This window comes from Marasmius oreades, chromosome 2 (assembly GCF_018924745.1).
Source record: "Marasmius oreades isolate 03SP1 chromosome 2, whole genome shotgun sequence".
NCBI lineage: Eukaryota > Fungi > Basidiomycota > Agaricomycetes > Agaricales > Marasmiaceae > Marasmius > Marasmius oreades.
This window is the reverse complement of record NC_057324.1, coordinates 2,563,863-2,580,851: the sequence shown is the minus strand read 5'-3', so window position 1 is coordinate 2,580,851 and position 16,989 is coordinate 2,563,863. Positions and strand designations below refer to the sequence as shown.

The 16,989-nt window shown below is 48.0% G+C and overlaps 12 protein-coding genes across 14 annotated transcripts; 7 read left to right on the top strand and 5 right to left on the bottom strand.

Annotated features, from left to right (window-relative positions):
• Positions 1-127: 127 nt before the first annotated feature.
• On the top strand, positions 128-1,094 carry E1B28_004564 (uncharacterized protein; the record flags this gene model as incomplete). The annotated part of the gene is made up of 2 exons (XM_043149060.1): positions 128-344; positions 397-1,094. The coding sequence occupies 2 exons, from the start codon at positions 128-130 to the stop codon at positions 1,092-1,094; spliced, it is 915 nt and encodes a 304-aa protein (XP_043013662.1).
• Positions 1,095-1,580: 486 nt separating this feature from the next.
• E1B28_004563 (uncharacterized protein) lies at positions 1,581-3,026 on the top strand (the record flags this gene model as incomplete). The annotated part of the gene is made up of 5 exons (XM_043149059.1): positions 1,581-1,775; positions 1,859-1,948; positions 2,005-2,133; positions 2,186-2,468; positions 2,530-3,026. 5 exons carry the CDS (start codon positions 1,581-1,583, stop codon positions 3,024-3,026), a joined length of 1,194 nt encoding a protein of 397 aa, XP_043013661.1.
• Positions 3,027-3,575: 549 nt separating this feature from the next.
• Positions 3,576-3,936, bottom strand: E1B28_004562 (uncharacterized protein; the record flags this gene model as incomplete). The annotated part of the gene is made up of 4 exons (XM_043149058.1): positions 3,576-3,626; positions 3,680-3,774; positions 3,833-3,872; positions 3,931-3,936. The coding sequence occupies 4 exons, from the start codon at positions 3,934-3,936 to the stop codon at positions 3,576-3,578; spliced, it is 192 nt and encodes a 63-aa protein (XP_043013660.1).
• A 108-nt stretch (positions 3,937-4,044) lies between these two features.
• On the top strand, positions 4,045-4,680 carry E1B28_004561 (uncharacterized protein; the record flags this gene model as incomplete). Its single annotated transcript, XM_043149057.1, has 1 exon — positions 4,045-4,680. One exon carries the CDS (start codon positions 4,045-4,047, stop codon positions 4,678-4,680), a length of 636 nt encoding a protein of 211 aa, XP_043013659.1.
• A 187-nt stretch (positions 4,681-4,867) lies between these two features.
• Positions 4,868-5,598, bottom strand: E1B28_004560 (uncharacterized protein; the record flags this gene model as incomplete). Its single annotated transcript, XM_043149056.1, has 4 exons — positions 4,868-4,974; positions 5,027-5,129; positions 5,187-5,368; positions 5,427-5,598. 4 exons carry the CDS (start codon positions 5,596-5,598, stop codon positions 4,868-4,870), a joined length of 564 nt encoding a protein of 187 aa, XP_043013658.1.
• A 125-nt stretch (positions 5,599-5,723) lies between these two features.
• On the top strand, positions 5,724-7,190 carry E1B28_004559 (uncharacterized protein). The gene is made up of 5 exons (XM_043149055.1): positions 5,724-6,059; positions 6,123-6,278; positions 6,333-6,508; positions 6,563-6,985; positions 7,036-7,190. Exons 1-4 carry the CDS (start codon positions 5,747-5,749, stop codon positions 6,761-6,763), a joined length of 846 nt encoding a protein of 281 aa, XP_043013657.1. The 5' UTR covers positions 5,724-5,746; the 3' UTR covers positions 6,764-6,985; positions 7,036-7,190.
• On the bottom strand, positions 6,818-8,973 carry E1B28_004558 (uncharacterized protein; the record flags this gene model as incomplete). The annotated part of the gene is made up of 9 exons (XM_043149054.1): positions 6,818-7,378; positions 7,431-7,780; positions 7,832-7,958; positions 8,022-8,207; positions 8,267-8,351; positions 8,401-8,482; positions 8,533-8,599; positions 8,652-8,762; positions 8,818-8,973. The coding sequence occupies 9 exons, from the start codon at positions 8,971-8,973 to the stop codon at positions 6,818-6,820; spliced, it is 1,725 nt and encodes a 574-aa protein (XP_043013656.1).
• A 50-nt stretch (positions 8,974-9,023) lies between these two features.
• E1B28_004557 (uncharacterized protein) lies at positions 9,024-9,841 on the top strand. The gene is made up of 4 exons (XM_043149053.1): positions 9,024-9,078; positions 9,131-9,418; positions 9,472-9,530; positions 9,584-9,841. Exons 1-4 carry the CDS (start codon positions 9,051-9,053, stop codon positions 9,767-9,769), a joined length of 561 nt encoding a protein of 186 aa, XP_043013655.1. The 5' UTR covers positions 9,024-9,050; the 3' UTR covers positions 9,770-9,841.
• Positions 9,842-9,912: 71 nt separating this feature from the next.
• On the top strand, positions 9,913-12,416 carry E1B28_004556 (uncharacterized protein; the record flags this gene model as incomplete). The annotated part of the gene is made up of 7 exons (XM_043149052.1): positions 9,913-10,046; positions 10,104-10,145; positions 10,200-10,874; positions 10,925-11,266; positions 11,317-11,409; positions 11,465-11,533; positions 11,586-12,416. The coding sequence occupies exons 1-7, from the start codon at positions 9,918-9,920 to the stop codon at positions 12,414-12,416; spliced, it is 2,181 nt and encodes a 726-aa protein (XP_043013654.1). The 5' UTR covers positions 9,913-9,917.
• E1B28_004555 (uncharacterized protein) lies at positions 12,395-13,159 on the bottom strand (the record flags this gene model as incomplete). The annotated part of the gene is made up of 4 exons (XM_043149051.1): positions 12,395-12,673; positions 12,729-12,806; positions 12,861-12,963; positions 13,016-13,159. The coding sequence occupies 4 exons, from the start codon at positions 13,157-13,159 to the stop codon at positions 12,480-12,482; spliced, it is 519 nt and encodes a 172-aa protein (XP_043013653.1). The 3' UTR covers positions 12,395-12,479.
• Positions 13,160-15,224, top strand: E1B28_004554 (uncharacterized protein). Of its 3 annotated transcripts, none has more exons than XM_043149050.1 (7): positions 13,177-13,309; positions 13,372-13,726; positions 13,782-14,265; positions 14,316-14,420; positions 14,492-14,937; positions 14,990-15,064; positions 15,149-15,224. In XM_043149050.1, exons 2-7 carry the CDS (start codon positions 13,599-13,601, stop codon positions 15,204-15,206), a joined length of 1,296 nt encoding a protein of 431 aa, XP_043013652.1. In that variant the 5' UTR covers positions 13,177-13,309; positions 13,372-13,598; the 3' UTR covers positions 15,207-15,224. The 3 variants fall into 3 exon arrangements, with proteins under 3 accessions (XP_043013650.1, XP_043013652.1, XP_043013651.1); XM_043149049.1 differs by having other exon boundaries at positions 13,777-14,265; XM_043149048.1 differs by having other exon boundaries at positions 13,160-13,726; positions 13,777-14,265.
• Positions 15,225-16,947, bottom strand: E1B28_004553 (uncharacterized protein). The gene is made up of 5 exons (XM_043149047.1): positions 16,759-16,947; positions 16,653-16,703; positions 15,831-16,593; positions 15,471-15,774; positions 15,225-15,422 (listed from the first exon to the last, which is right to left on the bottom strand). Exons 1-5 carry the CDS (start codon positions 16,845-16,847, stop codon positions 15,358-15,360), a joined length of 1,272 nt encoding a protein of 423 aa, XP_043013649.1. The 5' UTR covers positions 16,848-16,947; the 3' UTR covers positions 15,225-15,357.
• Between the last annotated feature and the right edge of the window lie 42 nt (positions 16,948-16,989).

Here is a 16,989-nt window from a genome sequence, read left to right as displayed (position 1 = left end):
CCTGAGATCTGATGTCTGTTCGGGAATCCGAAATATCAATGTCACAAACCGAGTTACCAGTCACGTGTGTCACACTACTCCTTCTGCTTTTTCGCGACACTACTCCACTCAAAAAATCAACTTTGAAATGTCAGACCGCGGAAGGTCAACTTCGCCTAAACCCCTTCAGGATACAGATCGAGATGTCGACATGGACTTGGACAAAAATAATTCTAATTCTAAACCAGACGCAAAAGTCGTTATCATAACGAACCTCACAAGGAATGTAGTGGAAAGCCATTTGAGAACCATATTCGGATTTTATGGACAAATAACCAAGGTTGACTTGCCTTTGTTTGGAAAATGTATGTGTCGCTCTTAACCATGCTGCCACTATCGACTTACCTTCTCCCTTAGCGGGACAAAATCGAGGAAAAGCCGCATTGGAGTTTACAGTTCCCTCAGAGGCTCATAAAGCTGCTTCTCATATGAATGGGGGTCAATTGGATGGCGCTATTGTAAAAGTAGAGCTCTCGGATCTGCCTGTCCGCTCTCGCTCTCGCTCTCCCAGGCCACGAAATGGCCGGGACCGTGCTCGTTCTTTTTCACGGTCCATCTCGCGTTCGCGTTCACGCTCTCCACAAGCGTCCAGATTTCGTAGGAAGGGTGGCGACGACCACAGAGATCCTTATCGTAGCGGACGAGGTGGATTCGGTCGTGGAGGAAGAGGGGGTCGTGGAGGGAGAATTTTTCGTCGTGGTGCAAGCCGTTCTCGATCTCGCTCGCCTGCTCGTGGGGGCAGAGGTATAGGTCCACGGAGACGCTCCCCTAGCTACTCAAGGGGTGGGTATGGAAGGATGCGTCGTTCACGTTCAAGGAGCTATTCAGTACGCTCGAGCCGCTCCCGTTCCCGAACTCGGTCTTTCTCGCGATCAAGGTCAAGGTCGCGCTCGTTGTCTTATTCTTCGTACTCGAGGTATAGTCGCAGCAGAAGTAGAAGTCGAACCCGTAGTCGGTCCAGGACAAGGTCATTGAGTCGAGGAAGGAGGACTAAAAGTAGGAGTATGAGCCGGGACGATATCAGAGACAGTCGGTCTCGGTCTCCTGTAAGTTAAACTCGAGGCGTGCTATGTCTGACTGTGGTTTGGTCTTCTCGCTTTACAACGTCCCCCCGCGAACGTCTTGTTGATATTAATATCATGCAATTGACAACGATTGGCCGAAGTCGATGCTTACTACCTTGATAACCTGGCGCGTATGCTAGCCTTCATCCCCTTGGTCCCTCATACGAGTTTTTATTTCTGTGTACTTTACCCTCAACCCCAAATATCGTGCATAGGACGATGGCGGCTGGACGGGCCACAGTCAGTTCCCCACAAAAGTATAGGACACGGGATATGGGTTCCTCGGTGCGAAGACACAAGCTATACACGGAATCGATAACGCCGCCAGAGGAACGGACTACATAAACAGAAGGACAGTTGGCGAATGCTAATCTTAATCTTACTTGCATGTAAACACGTAACCGGTAAGGTGATGTACATGTAAGCCAACTTGCAATTGACTTGTGACACAACTATGCTGCTTGAACATCTACATAGATGAGCCATGTCATGAATAGCTTACCAACACACACACCAGCCCCCGAATCGCTAGCTTTTCGCGCCAACTTGGCCCGCCTTGTATCTCCCCTCAGGCGCATCCGGCCAACTGTTCCTTTCTGGCGCCTCGCAGCACACAGAATACCAACACTTCATTTATATCGAGATCTACTAAGGACAGCTCCGACAGACCATGTGCGTAATACGGGTCGCTGATATCGCGTTAGCAAAGCAAACGTCAGGTCACTGATGCAACCTCCCTTTTTTGCGTAGATCAGATTCACTGGAGGGTGAGGAACATATTCAGGCGAAATCATCATTTAACTGCTATCGAGACTACGAAACGAGAGCTCACGAAAGGATACAAGGTATGCTCTGTTAGTTTATTTCTTCGTGGACTTCGACCGCTGAATATATTTTCTAGTGGTTGGGAATATTCCAATCAGCCGCTTCAGGCGACCCAAAATGGCAAGCCGTACTTGAGAGATACGACCGGATGGTTGAATCGAAAATCGAGAAAGAACATTGGAGAGATCTAATTGACAAGGAACTGGTTTGGATGGCTTTTTTACTACCTCACACCGCGAAAATAACACTATCATCAGGAATGGCAACACCGACTGAAAAACCGGCCGATACTGACGGGAGGTATACTTCATGCAACGCCTGTGAACCCTCCCATACCTCGAATGAAACCCCAGCCTATGGAGATCAGCCGGATAATGGTAAAGCGTATGAAACAGAGGGAAAAGAGGTTTGCAAAGTTGAACACTTTGTCTGAGTACAGAGATATGGCAAGGCGGGAACGGGAATTTGAGGAGGGCTTGATTGGGAAGCATGTTGACGGTGATAAGGCTGTTTGGGGTGGAAAAGCTTTCAAGGATTGGGGTGTGTATTCCACTCGGGGAGTTGACCGGAATGCTTCGTACTTATGTGTCTTCTCTCTAAGCTGTACAGCTATCAGAGAGCTCCAAGACAATTTATGCAGATCTTACGCGACAAACGGAGAAGTTCCTTGCGCCTTATCCCCCTGAGCTGCTAGAACAGGTTGCAGAGGCTCGACGCAACAAAATCGAGAACAAGACCAGGGAACACGAGCGGGAGCGTCGTGGAGAAATATTGAAATCTACCTTCCGGCGACAGCGAAGAGGACTCCCAGCGCATCTCTTGTCGAGGCTGACCAAAGACCAAGTCGAACAGGAATTAATCGTTCGACGCAGTGTCGCTGAGGTGGGATACATTGGACAGTTGAAGCAGAAAAAGGGATGGAAACTGCGGACACCCAAGGATGAAGGCAAATCGGAGGAGAAAGTCTGGAGTGTTATTGATGGGACTTGGACCTCTCCCCTTTTTGAGAACGCGTTGAGGAAAAGAGGAGAGGCGATCATGGAAGAAAATGAGACGAGAGAGACAGAGACAAGTACCGAGGGTGCGGCAACAACCTGATATCTTAATCAATAACTGCAGCCTTGTACTCAAAGGCCTCTGGCCTCCTCAGGTCAACTACCGGATGGAAATCCAATTCACAATTCCATTGGTATCGGCCGGGGACTGTAGCAGCTATTGTCAGCCAGTAGCCTAAGAATGAACAGAAATAGGAAAAATTGACAATACAGAATACTGTCGATCTTAGATATCCACATTCTTTTCGTTGGACCACCGCAAACTAACTACTGTTCGTCTCCGACTTTAAATCATGAAGTCGTTTTGCGGTGCAGAAATACACAAGCTAAACCGTTCTAGCTTGGTAGATCACACTTGCAGCTGTTGAGATTCCCTCCAGGACTCGCGAGAAAAGATTTACTCGAAATAAAGCCCTGGAATGAAATCACTGTAGTTTGGAGTATAAAGGAGGGCAAATGGACGGATTTTGGAGGCGGTCGTGAGTATGAAGCGTAGATTAACAGTTTTCGTTCGTCGAGACCCATTCTGAATTAGAAATAGGGCTCGTGGCGGTACGTCTACTTCATGTTTGGAGATTGCCAATAGAAACAGTTACTCTTCGTCCTGTTGGATGTATTTGTGACGAATGTCTTTCCACTGTTTCTGTGGGTAAAGTAGTGTGAGCGAGGTTGATTGTTCTAAGCATATAAACGTACTCCTGCGTTCCACCGATCCCAGAAGGTAGTGATTGCGGTATCAAATCCTATTCCAAATGCAAAGGCAGCAGTAAAAATGGATGTAACATATACACCTGTTCGCAATAAAGAGTGAGAAGACGAGTCGGGATATTCAGGGTGTTTAGGCCATACTGTTACGCTTGGCAAAGGTGTTGTAGAACGTGGTGGAGAACTTCAAGGGGGACTAAATGAGCTCGCACCGAGGATTTGAGAACCACAGACGTACTTACCGACATGGCAGGAGACGAGGTGACTGGAACAAGTCTGGGCGTTCCGCGCGTGTCCGAGCCAAATTGGAACAAAACAACTTCAAATTTCGCGACCAACTTCTTATATACCCAATCATGCTCGGCTTGCAGATGTGGCGTTCCTCTTTGTGCCCAATACCAAGGGGCCTATCTATGGTTGTTCGACGTTCAAAAACACAATCCAGATACACCCCAATCTCCGAAACCGAAACCAACGACTTGCTCGACGCACTCGAAGGACGCGAACCAGAGTCCGAAAGCAATGTAGAGGCAGAAGGAGGTCCATCTGGTCCACCCGTAGGTGATCAATATCCCAAAGCTAGCCCACCACCAGCCATAACTACCGCTACGAGCTACCAACGGCCGAGATACCGTCTTCATTGTCACTCGACGCGTAACAACACCATTACCACCTTTACTAGACCCGATGGTGGAACCATTGCTTGGTTTTCTGGAGGTTCTTGTGGGTTCAAGAGGGGAACGCGGTCTAGTTATGAGGCTGGGTATCAGTGTTCGGTGCGCGTGTTTGAGAGAATCAAGGACGTCAGGGCGGCAGTGGGGCCGATGCATTTGGACTTATACTTCAAGGGGTTCGGGCAAGGAAGAGAGGCTTTGCAGAAAGCCCTATTGACTTCTGAAGGAGATGGCATCCGTCAGATGGTCATCAACGTCACTGACAGAACGCCTATAAAAATCGGAGGAACACGGTCGAAGAAGGCCAGAAGACTTTGAGTTCTTGTACGTGCCAGAGAACTTTTTCCATACTACCACACTACATAACTCACTGTTTCTGTTTGCACTTGTCAATAGTGAATGTTCATTATACATCTTGTTACTTCACCAACCGCTACGCTACAAACGGTCGTGTGTTGTAATATACAACTCTAGTAATTCTACCTCTATTTCACACACCTATGATCTACTCGGAGACGAAATGAGGGTCGTCAAGATATTTCCTGTATTCAGGTCGGTCGAGGGATTTCAATGCAACCCGCTTGTCCATCTCAATATCTTCTATTAGCGCCTCTACCAAACAATTTCAGCGGTTATCAAAGGGTATGGAAGAAGTGTATCAAACCTCGTGATATGAAGTCTAGCTCAGGGCGAATATATCCTAGCACGACGACCTTGACCTCGATACCATAGAAATCATTCTTGAATTCATGCATGACGTGCACCTCCTACAGAATGGCGGAATAGGAGTGAAGGAATACAGCAAGACATATCGACGAACGTACTGCTGTCAGACATTTATTCTTGTAAAAAGGATTCCATCCGAGACTCATCACCATCGGCAACACTTGCCTATCTTCCTGAGGGAAGTCTTGCGCCTCTGGGGGGATTACTTGTGCATAGCCGTAGTAAACACCGGTCTTTACCGCCGAACTCAGAGCTGTAATGGATTTATCAGGTAAGTTGGCTAGAGAGGTAGAGGATCAGATATCCCTTGTTATCGAGTGAAATTATGTTTCTGTTACCTGTTGGACATCCTAGATCCTTTCCGCCCCTTCCAAAACCCTTCTGAATTGCACCAGCGAGTCGGATTGGATAGGGAGCTTCTGGGGAGTCTGGGCCAACGATGTCTGGTCGTGAGTGGTGACGTTCTTCAGTCTGCACCTGAGCAGCAGGAGGTCGAGGTGTACCGCCCATCGAGTAATATTCAAGGAGAGTATCGGAGTGCACGGGAGAGTACGCAGCTAAGCAGAAGATTCAAGAAGGCGATGTGGGAGTCACATGTAATTAAGCCGTGGTACCGGTAGCCGTGCCACTGTCCTGCCGCTTTGTTTTCCTTTCCACCATGTCTATAAATCCGTATCCTATGGTTCCCGCCAGTGCCTTCGCGAACCTACCCACCAATCTCAACCCCAGCACAACCGCGCCCGTCCCAAAACCCAACTTTTATCCTGCTTTCCCCCATCTTCAGTTATCATCGGTCCCTAATCAACCCTCACAAGAACCACCGCGGCCGCCTTCGCCCGCTCCACCCGCAGTGACGCCAACAGTCGCGTCTAAATGTGTCAGGAAATTGATTACCTCTGAACTCAAGGGTGTTCAGTTTGATGGAGCTCAAGGTGCGGCAATGGAGAGATTGGAGCAAGAAGTAGTTGCATGTACGTGCTTCTTGGTCTCAGCCATTAAGATTCATATCCCTTACTTGTTCCCTTCATTTTTAGTCGTACAGAGATTGTATCATCGTGCTCATGAATACGCAGAGCTGTCCAATCGTGCAGGACCAGTTGCCACTGATCTGTTGCGCACCTGCGATGATTATGGAATATCGACAGAATCTTTGCGCAAAGTGAAGTCAAAGACATTGAGAAGGAGGCGAAGTGATTTGTCGTCATGGTACCTTTCTCACAGCATGTTCTGACCATCCTCATTAGAAGCGCCTGATATGGTACGACCCCACCAACTGACCTCTCTCGAACCAAGGTCACCCTCCCCTGAACTATTGCCTTCTGACGACGAAGAGACACCCGCGAGTATACCAGCTACAATTCGTAGTCTACCGAATGTATACCCTGCGCTTCCTCCCAAACACACGTATCTACAAACACCTGTAAGCTCATCTGTCTCGTCGCATTTCCCTTCCGGTCTTGACCGTTTCGTGCAGATATCTCCCCCCAAGAGGGCAGCTTTACCATCTCTTGAAAAGAAACTTAAAACCGCAGGTTTGGTACAAGAGTCGCTGAAAAACCTATTGTTAGCAACGGAGGATAACTCTAACCAGGAGGATGCCGAGTTATTGGGACACATTGTGAACTGGGAGGTAAATGTGCGACCCCGTAAGAAATGGAAAGTGGGGAGGACCTAGGTTCGTGGCATGTTTATTTTGCTATTAGTCGACACGAATAGCATACATGGGCTTCTACGAATATGAGGCAGCGGTAGACGTTTTGTTCGCAAGACGTCGGGACTGCCGCGTACCCACACTAGTTACCACCGTGCCAATCGACATATCTTGTGTATCAGAGTTGCCTTCACCCTCCCTGCTTGACGGAATACCAGAAATGGATGGATTTGGGTTCATTACTTTGTCAGCGCTCAGATTTGTGCTATTGGTGTTTCTTACTGGAATGGGTTTAGGTTTTGGCCTCGGTCTAGACTGCGAGGCGGTGATTGCCGGACGCATAGGCATAGCTAAGTCCATATCCACTGGCGCAGCCGCGGAAGCTACGGTAATCTGCGAGGAAACATTCGCCTTGGATTTGCCTTTCTCTTTCGTAGACAGCTGTCTGTTTCTCGGCTGTGATTGGCCTGAGGAAGGAGTGTGTGTTGTTTGCGATGGCGAGTTCACGGGAAGATCGGCGGGTACAAAAGGCTCATCGTAAGTAGAAGGGGAGCAAATGGCGACAGACGATACCTCCTGAGGAGGAGAAGGGGCAGTTGCGCCCATGGCCCTCTGTAGTATTGCATAATGATTTCGGCACTAAACACGGGCTTGAGCGAGCTTTCAGGTCAGTCCGAAATAGAGCTTTCACCTGTCCTTCTGTTCGTGTGTTTTGCATATAAGCACTGACCATCCTCCATTTGTGTCCGTGGATGCTGACCGCCTCCAATAACTTTCGGTCTTCTTCATTATCCCATGCACCTGCTCGTTTTCCGGTTGTATTGTTCACAACCGAATATCTCTCCCTACACTGTTCGTTTGTGCGACCGGGTATGAATGCAGAAATTTCCTTCCAGGAAGGCCCAAAAGTAACGACAGCTGCACGGAGTTTTTCATCTTCTGCTGTCGTCCATTCACTTCTGTTGATTTGCGGATCAAGATATCTAGTGTAACGTCCATAGCACTGAGATGGAGTGCAGTGTTCAGACACATATAGTGCACCTACGTTACCGTCAATGTATCTTTCCTCAGGAAGATTACTGATAGCCTCACATAGACCCCAGTTATTGTGACCATATAGTTCCACAGCTTCAACTAGTCTTTTGTCGGCGTCTGGAGTCCATGCGTGGCGAGGTCGGGGAATAGAGTTTCTCATACATTCGATTGGTACCCGATTTGTCTGATAACACAGGGGCTCAAAAGTCAGTCCCGTCGCCTAACATATACAGTGAGATAGACGCACCCCAAGAGCCTCGGCAACCTCTGTCCAATCCACTGCTCCACTTTTCTGGCGCTCTCCGACGATTTGTTGAAGCTTTTTAAGTTCGGGCTCACTCCATTCAGAGTGGTTCAACCTTGGTTGTTTATGTCCTAACCATTTTACTTTGCACTCATCCGGCATCCTTTTGAAAGTCGCGACGTCCGATACCTGTTGATGTGTAGTCAGAATATTGATATTTCAAGGAGATAGAGGTATACAAGACGCGCCTTTTCAGCCACCACTCCCCAGTTGATATTGTCCGTGTTCCCGTCTAGGTCGACTGGTTCAGACTTGTCTGGTATCCCAAGACCTCTAGGAACATCTGCTCAGCATATAATCAGTGAAGCTACAGTCCAAGTACCGATTTTTAAAGTCGACAGCACGCAACCTCCTGAACTCGTCGCTAACCGCACTGACCAGCGTCTCCACTTCCTTCGCTTTCACTAAGATCGTGGTCATCGAGACATGCTTCCAGAGAATGTGTAAGGCTCACTTGGGCGATATTGGATACGGCTAACATAACGGTTCCTAGATGTCGCTTCCTCGTAGAATGGAGATTCCTATAAGTTAGATGTGAGACTATGAAAATATCACCCCGTGTGTGTTCCGCACCGTTTTCAGCAGGTCAGCGGGATTTATGGGACTCTTTGCGGCGATCGCTCCCATAATCTGAATGTCTTCGTCTAGAGGGTCGTCCTCGTGGACTTCATGTTCTGCTATTTTCTATGAGAGATCTTGTTAGATATTAAAGCTAATGATTCGACTGAATATGACACGCCAAAAGAGCATCGACTTCTTTGAGTTCTTCTGTGAGGCGTTCGGCGTATTTAGTGAGTGCATATTGGTGAGCTTGATTTGTGTTGAGGGTTCGAGATATAAGATCCTTTACAGAAGAAGGGCCTTGGGACAAAGACGATGTTGACGCAGCGTTCATGAGAGTAACATCAAGATTACGCGGTGTTTGACGCCACGACCTGGAAATTTAAGGTATCTTGATCCGCGTCATCCACCATGGCGAATGCCTCTGCAAAACGCATAGGTATGCACACACACTCCTCTTATAGCCGAGACTCTGCTAAATCTTCTTCTAGCTAGCCAGAATGAAGCTACAGTCAAAAACATCAAGCTTGGAATGATTCTTCCAACAATCGTATCTTTACTTCTTCGGTTACTCTTCCGACGTGACTCTCTTCCTCCTTCTAAGGGTTCTTTGACGTTATATATCGTTACATTCCTACCTGCTTTCTTCTTGTCCAATTATCTCATCAAGGTTGGCAGCACGAGACGAGATCCCACAACAGGCACCTTGATTTCTTATGGCGAGGATCTCAATCAACCAGGTGTAACCGAATGGTGCTTCGACGTCCTTTATGTGACTTGTAGGTCTCCCATTATTGGCGCCGTAACTGAAAATAAGACTTGTCTCTCACAGGGACATGTCAAGTTGGGAGTGGTGCATTTGGTGAATGGTTCTGGTGGTTGTATATGGTGGTACGTTCGCTCACAACGCGCATTCTCCTTTTCTGATTCAACACTGGATCCAGATACCCTTATACGCCATGTACAAATTATGGACCTCCGTCATATTTCCGATATTCTTCTCGCGCTCGGCTACCTCTGAGAGAGTTGAGGGTGATACGGAGCCCGCTAGCAGTAAAAAGCAGGAAAAACTGCGCAAAAGGAGTGAGCGAGGCGATCCTCGTGTTCAGACGCAGGTCCGGAAAAAATAGTTCCAAAGTTTGACTAGGGATGTTGTACACTTTGTCCATCGAAATGTGATTCGGAATGTCTCAAACACAAAACACGTAAGCATGTAACAGTCACAACAGCGTCCTCGGCAATGGCCGGCTACTCGTGTCCACTCTGAATCAAAGTCAAATGTCCATACCAGCCACCACACTCCCTGCCGTACGTCTATGTTCATCTCTACGGTCCAATATCTTTGAGGATATACAGATACTCGATATCTTTTGTGGAACGTATCTTGGAGGCATGACCGCGTCCCAAGTGATTTCTGAGCTTTCTCCTTCCCACTTGAGCCGCTAATCACGCGCATACATCTAGTCGTCAGCCACAGAAGAGCTAAAGAATCCAAACCTTGCATTGGTATTTATCGTATCTTGTATTACGTGCACACTGAACAAACTGGATTTTTACTAGCTTAGGGTAGCACCTATTCACGGTCAATTTGAAGGCACTTTTCCAACTGCAGCCGGAACATCTACTACACAGGTTCATTCACCGACTCACTCCTCGGATCGCGGTCGGTTTGTGTTCGGACCTCTACAAGAAGGAGCTATAGGGAGAACGACGGTTCCTGAGCCCGAAAGGCACCATCATAGTGAAGGAAGTTTTCCGGAAGACCAAACACAGATAATTTCGGGCCTCGAATTCTTCCCTGCTAATACGCTTTCGACTCACATAAATGAATCGCCCGCGCCCTCAACCTACTGCCCAGGAACCTTAGCAAATAACGTCGATCATGAACCCGCTCAAGGAAATCAAAGTATTAGCTACCTGAACACAACTGCCGAAATCATGCCCTTTGCCTCTCAACCTTCCTTCAATGCTTTGGACGACCAACTTACTCAATTTGGTTCACACGACCAAGACCTCCACTCTTTTGTTGAAGAAAACCATCTGGACGCCCCCGACTTCGCTGACACTGAAACCGATTACCATGACCTGCCTGACTCCTCGCCTCTTCAGGAACCGGTTTCTGTTCCTCCGACATCTAGCCCGCCAATTTTCACCTCTTCGCCGTGTCTTTCTTCACAGACGTCTCTGTCTAGTAGTCCTGATTTCAGGCTTGACAATGATTGTAGTGTTGGTTCTGTTCGTCGGTCGATGTGGTGTATCTTGCTCTTTTACTGATGATGGTTTAGGACGAAGATCTGGGCTCGGTTCTGAAACTAGGCGAAACTTCACTATCAGTATACGATCCAATCTCTCAAGTGTCTTGCTCAATTATAACTTCGGTCGAGAAATTTCCTATCCCTTCTGTTGCCTCTCCGGCTTGGGCTTCTTCTCCACCTCTGTTACCATCCTCAGACCCAATCGATTCGCGTCCATCAAGCGCAACTCCACGCACAACGACTCGCGTCCAAGAGCAAGGCTGCTCTACAAGCACAGCTATTCAGCCCTCGACCTCCATTTTACTGGCCACGATTCCTTACGATCGTCCCTCCGAACAAGATGTACCGGTGGATTCTCTAATAGCACCGAAAGTGAGCCCTTTGTTATCGTCACGTTTCCTCGATGTTGAAATAGTTTAAAGCCGTCAGTAGAAAAATTGCCGCTCTCCGAGTCTTCTCACAAGTTGGCCGATGAAAGTAAAACTCAGGCGTCTGGAGCAAATGGTTCTCTTCAGGTACTACTTTCTTTATAGTAACGTATTGCTTGCTAATTTAATAATTGCAATCCAGAATGATGACCTGGACGGTTTCGTTGCACCGACTACGAATGTCGAACCTGGGCCAAAGAACACCACTGCGGTGAGCTTAACGTAGTCCTATATAACATGCACGGCTTGATGGACTTGCTTAGTCGCCAGTCATAGCGACGCCTGTACCCAGACGGTCTACTTTCGCCTCACAGAACAAAGCATTCAAGAAGCTCATCACTCCCTTTCGCTCACCGGCCATGAAAAAGACCAAGATGAACGACTTAGTGCGGTCTCAGCCACCCTCAGTAACCCAAGAGGCTTTCTCCGTGACGAGGAAGCTGGTTTCTGCACCTGCACCTACCGTTGATTCGGTCACTCTTTCGGTAGAACGCCAGAGGTTCAGCGAAAAGGAAAAGGAGCAGGTAGACAAGAAGAAGCACCGCACAGCTAGGGCTGCGGTACAGTTCAAATCGCCTTTGACCGCGACTACTGCTGCCTCCGTTGGAAACACGTCAGTTCGTCTAACCCCAACGATCCAGATACTCGAACGAAAAGTTCAACTTCTCAAACGAGCCGTGAAAGTTAAGGCTGACCGGGAACAAGAAGTGCTCAAAGATCTGATCAAAATCTGGACAGAGGCAGGGCGCGAAATATCCTATGAGCTATTCGAGCTAGCGAAGGACCGGGAGGGTAGTGGAAATTCTTGGAGTGGCGTTAGGAAGCATGAGGATAGCTGGGAGTGGAGTACACAAGGCAGTACGAAGCGGCTCAAAATGGAAGGTCAGGCTGGTACTTGGGGTTGGGATACCTCCCCTTCAAACGAAAGGTTAGAAGGGCAAGAGGAGGTCATGGATGTGGATGAAGCGACGCCCGCTCAAGACGAATACGAAGAAAAACCAGAGTCTACGATTGGGACGATGTTGAGGCAGCTAGGAGTTGATCCCGTCATTCTCGGGTGGAACTTCGATGAAGGTATTTTTGCTGCCAATTAGATGTTACAGTATTATCTGCTTGATACTGCTCTGTATTACGACCACCGTACCGAAAACTACTACTTATATGAGACCTCCAAAGAAACGTTTCAGGGTCGAGGAACTCCTCGCACGACGAGCTGCAGCTATTCGTTCAGGAATGAGTTTATGCAATTCGTGGGCAACTTGTAATCGGGGCTCAAGGGATTCCAGCTTAGGGAAGGGCGGCGATGTCATTGCGATATCGGCTTCATGGTATGCGGCTTGGAGATCCTCCACTGACCAGAAATCGTGAGTAACGCCGCTTTCAGCTAGTGGTGCTGTCTCTCTTACTCGAATTTATGCCATGCTCTGAAAGTTGCCTTCGGTCATCGTTGTTCAATATTCGCTCCCAGAAGTATGCGTTGTGATCTGTCCAAGCAAGTAAGAGACGACAGAACCGAGTGGGAAACACTGCAGCTGCACTTTCTATTTGAGAATTCTTCGCGAACTTGTCCAGAATTCCTATAGCATCTTGTTCATCAGCCTTTATCTGTTCCTTCACCGCCGTCAGCTGTGCTTCAAGTTTCTGTAGCCTCATTTCAGACCGTTTCCTGGGGGATTGGGACAAAATCACGAACTTTGAGGAGCCTCTCGTCTCGAGCGTCACTTGTTGAGCCAGATAAGGATTTTACGCGTCTATATTGTCGATTCGAAGCGGGCAGTGAGCGTTGAAAAGAGCAAGTTCTTGTTACTCTGGCAAGCTGGGGAGTGCGTCGAAACATTGGTAAGTAGAGGAATTGGGCGCTTATTAAGTCTTCGCGCTCTCCACGATGTCGATTAACGAGAGACTCAAGATTGTGGCCAAAACTGCTTTACACCGACTAGTTACTGAAGGAAGACTGTCGACTCCAATTTCCTCCAGAGAGCTATTGGTTCGTGTCATCACCTCCAAGCTTCCTTGCGACCTCTTCCCAGACACCTCTACACCTCCTAGGTTCCGTCTTACGGATATTTCTCTATTCGAAAACATTATCACGGAACTTTCTCGCGATTGGGATCAAGCAGAAATTGGGTTTACGAAGGACAATAACGAATTCATCGTGATTGATATCTTGCTTCCCAACGGACAGTCCACATCTAGCAATACCGCTTCATGTTCACTCGCCAATTCGAGGAAGAGGAAACACGTAGTAGACGAAGAAGCTGATTCTGCTGCAGGAGATGAACCCGAGGAACTCAGTGGGGAGCAGCATGGAACGCTTTCCATATCGCGTCTCAGCAAGCAACAGAGGGAAGTTTATACGATTCTACAGAAAAGTACAGCAAAGGGCCGGCTTATGGCGGAACAGGTGAATTTTCTTGATCCCCTTCAAGTGTCGCTACTTATTTTTTGTGAAAGTTTAGATCCCAAGACGGCGCATTCGAGCCTATATGCCCTCATATTACTAAAGACGAATGCGCAAAAGCTCGTACGCTGGATTCATCCATCACGCCTTCTTCGTCTTCTGCAGCCGGCAGCATTTGTGATCGTGTCCATTTTAGACCACTCATCCGGCCACATACGGATCCTAGTCTGGGCCATTGCTCTTACCTCAACACATGTTACTCTGAACCTACATACGCCCAATCTCCTTCGATCCCTCCATTTCCTGGGGCAATGCATGTATTAGCACCTGGTTCTCGAGGTCCCACATCTCTTCCCTCCGGTCTTGGAGCTGGAGGAAGGGGAAAGGAGAAGGCTCCTTGCAAATACCTTCACTATGAAGTTGATTGGGACGGAAGTGATGGCGATTGGTCGAGAGGTAATACTAGAGGTGGAGAGGTCGTGAGGAAGAAGCTACATAGATTGCCAGTTGGACTCGGCCCCTCTGGGAAAAGTATGAAGATGGTACGTGTGATCCCGTCGTTAGTGATTGGGCTCACCTTTCGGAATCGCAGCTCCCGCCACAGTGGATCAATTGTGATTTACGACGCTTCGACTACTCCGTTCTTGGCAAGTTTCATGTCATCATGGCCGATCCTCCTTGGGACATTCATATGAGTGTACGTGCAGACCACCGACTCTCGAGTTTTATTGAAGGGCGAGAGCTGATGAATATCTCCCTCGTGTACAGTTACCGTATGGTACTATGACCGACGACGAAATGCGTGCCATGCCCATTCCCGCATTGCAGGACGAAGGTCTTCTTTTCCTTTGGGTAACAGGACGTGCCATGGAAGTCGGCAGGGAATGTCTTCGTGTCTGGGGTTACACGCGTATTGATGAAGTCATCTGGCTGAAGACGAATCAGTTGCAACGAGTTATTCGTACAGGTCGGACGGGTCATTGGTTGAACCATACAAAGGAACACATGTTGGTTGGCGTCAAAACAAATTTGGATGAGAAAGGCGAACTCGAAATTCCGTCCTGGGTCAATCGCGGTTTGGATACGGATGTTGTCGTCTCGGAGGTCAGAGAGACTAGTAGAAAGCCGGATGAGGTGTATGGGTTGATTGAGAGAATGTGTCCTGGGGGACGGAAGGTAGAGATTTTTGGGAGGAAGCATAACACCAGGCCCGGGTGCGTCCCCCCCACCTCCCTCGTTTCATGTCAACTAATGTGTTCAGTAAAGGTGGCTGACGTTGGGGAATCAATTAGGACCCGACCAGATCTTTGAAGAAGACCTTGCTGCTCGTATCCAAACTAGGTAGGGTCCGTCTCACTTACGCCCCCTTGATTGACTTAATAATAAAAGCCCTAATTTTAAACTACACTTACTGATTGACTACAGGTACCCGGAGCGCGCTACTAACGCCATGCAAAATGTACAAGGAAATACCCCATATTAGATTCATCCATACCAAATTAGGCTGTGTTGTAGGTTTATTCATATCTAGTTGCTACAATGTTGTAATTAGATTGCACCGGAAGAACGATGGAAAGAGAAAAAAAAGATGTGAAAGTAGTTAGGTGCTACTATTCTAAGGTTCCTGGTCTGGACTATATCCGGCGATCCAACTCCTTTACAATGAGATCGTTAACTGCCTTGGGATTGTCAAGGTAAACTGCAAACAACATTCAGGCTAGGTTTGCGAGAGAAGATCGAAACTCACCATGATGTCCTGCGTTATTTATGAGATACATCCTGCCTTGTCCATTCCCAGCCTGCCTTAAGGCCTCTACAGAATCCGCACCACCTTCCGGATCCATCCAATCTTGATCACCGTACACAAAGGTAACAGGAATTTTCAACGGTGATATTCGGTCTACAATAGGCATTCTTGCATGAGCACCTGGTGCGAGAATGTGTGATATGCAATATTCTCCTGAGCCTTTGGCGAGCGTGATGTTGAGAATGTAGTCATGCATATCTCTAGTGTCTTCTTGCGTCAAGCCGGAGAAACGACGGGAGGAGTACTGGAAACAAGCGGTTAATTAATGAAACAAACGGTAAACGCTGAATCGATACAGACTTTGCCAACCAACATTGGACCCCAGAACAAAGATGATCGTACCACTTGAAATGGGCTCCATCCTTCTTCCCAAAGGTAGGTGAGAAGCCTCCTCGATCGTGATTGCGTCGCTCTCGCTTGTTTCTGACGAGATTCAATTTCCTCCACCTTCTGCCTACTTGCGACTTGGACGTCATCAGTCGAGTTCCCTGAATCATTAGGATCAAGCTCGTTGGACGGAACTGTATGGTCTGGTCCGCGCGTTATTCCGGCAGGGCTCAACAAAATCAATTTGTGAACTCTTGTGGGATATCTGAGTGCATAAACGGTGCTAAAATACGCTCCGAGAGAATGACCAACCAAGGTCATCTTCTCCAAGCCCATTTTCTGTCTCCACTCTTCTAAAGATTCCACAAAAAATGATTCAGCTTCTTCTACGCGGGCCTGGGTGTCTTTCCGAGGGGCAGAGATAGAGAACGGCAGACGGGCAGAACGACCCATGCCCAACCAATCGACGGCAAAGACACTCGTGTTCCTCCGACCTGCCCATTGAGCAAGCGTATTGAAGTTTCTGAAGAAGAATCCAAGACCAGCACCGTACCCGTGGAGTAAGACGGCAGGTGGCGGAGAGTTTGAAGCTGGAGGTGAGGTCGATTCGAATGTGAGGGTATTGAGATACTTCTTCGGCGACGAACGCAATTCGACTTTTGAACTGTAGGCGACAACTGGGCCCTCTACGTTTGTAAATGACACCGGCTTCTGAGGTTGGTAATAGGGGAGTCGTCTACAACAGTTTTGGAGTGAGAAGTTGAATCGAATTCAAGCAACTAAGCTCTGACTCACCTGAGGAGCCGTTCTTCACTCATAGCCAGCTGTTTATCGCCGGACATCCACCTATGCGGAGTATCGTTAGAGAAGTATGAAAGGAGGGAAGCAAGACTAAACTGACCACTGCCTAACACTATCCATAAAGGCATTGGGGATCTCTGCCGCAGGAGGAATGGCAGGAAGGTGAGATATGGTAGGATTAGAGTCCATTCTTGCAAGAATATTGCGAACAGAAATAAATAATGGCCTTGAAGACGTCGTGGTGCTCGATAATTCTGTAACTGTAAAGCCACCAGAACTCTTATTTATAAGCAACCCGCACCGAGGGAGGCGTCACTGTACATGTGTCGGC

Coding starts and splice junctions, on each gene's coding strand:
- E1B28_004559 (XM_043149055.1), top strand. CDS start 5,747: ATGTCTATAAATCCGTATCCTATGGTTCCCGCCAGTGCCTTCGCGAAC. Junction 6,279..6,332: donor GACATTGAGAAGGAGGCGAA/GTGATTTGTCGT, acceptor CATCCTCATTAG/AAGCGCCTGATATGGTACGA. Junction 6,509..6,562: donor ACACGTATCTACAAACACCT/GTAAGCTCATCT, acceptor CGTTTCGTGCAG/ATATCTCCCCCCAAGAGGGC.
- E1B28_004554 (XM_043149048.1), top strand. CDS start 13,208: ATGTCGATTAACGAGAGACTCAAGATTGTGGCCAAAACTGCTTTACAC. Junction 14,421..14,491: donor CTTGGGACATTCATATGAGT/GTACGTGCAGAC, acceptor CCTCGTGTACAG/TTACCGTATGGTACTATGAC. Junction 14,938..14,989: donor AAGCATAACACCAGGCCCGG/GTGCGTCCCCCC, acceptor TGTTCAGTAAAG/GTGGCTGACGTTGGGGAATC.
- E1B28_004553 (XM_043149047.1), bottom strand. CDS start 16,847: ATGGACTCTAATCCTACCATATCTCACCTTCCTGCCATTCCTCCTGCG. Junction 15,775..15,830: donor GTCCAATGTTGGTTGGCAAA/GTCTGTATCGAT, acceptor GCTTGTTTCCAG/TACTCCTCCCGTCGTTTCTC. Junction 15,423..15,470: donor AAATAACGCAGGACATCATG/GTGAGTTTCGAT, acceptor TGTTGTTTGCAG/TTTACCTTGACAATCCCAAG.
- E1B28_004557 (XM_043149053.1), top strand. CDS start 9,051: ATGGCGAATGCCTCTGCAAAACGCATAG. Junction 9,419..9,471: donor CGACGTCCTTTATGTGACTT/GTAGGTCTCCCA, acceptor TGTCTCTCACAG/GGACATGTCAAGTTGGGAGT. Junction 9,531..9,583: donor TCTGGTGGTTGTATATGGTG/GTACGTTCGCTC, acceptor CACTGGATCCAG/ATACCCTTATACGCCATGTA.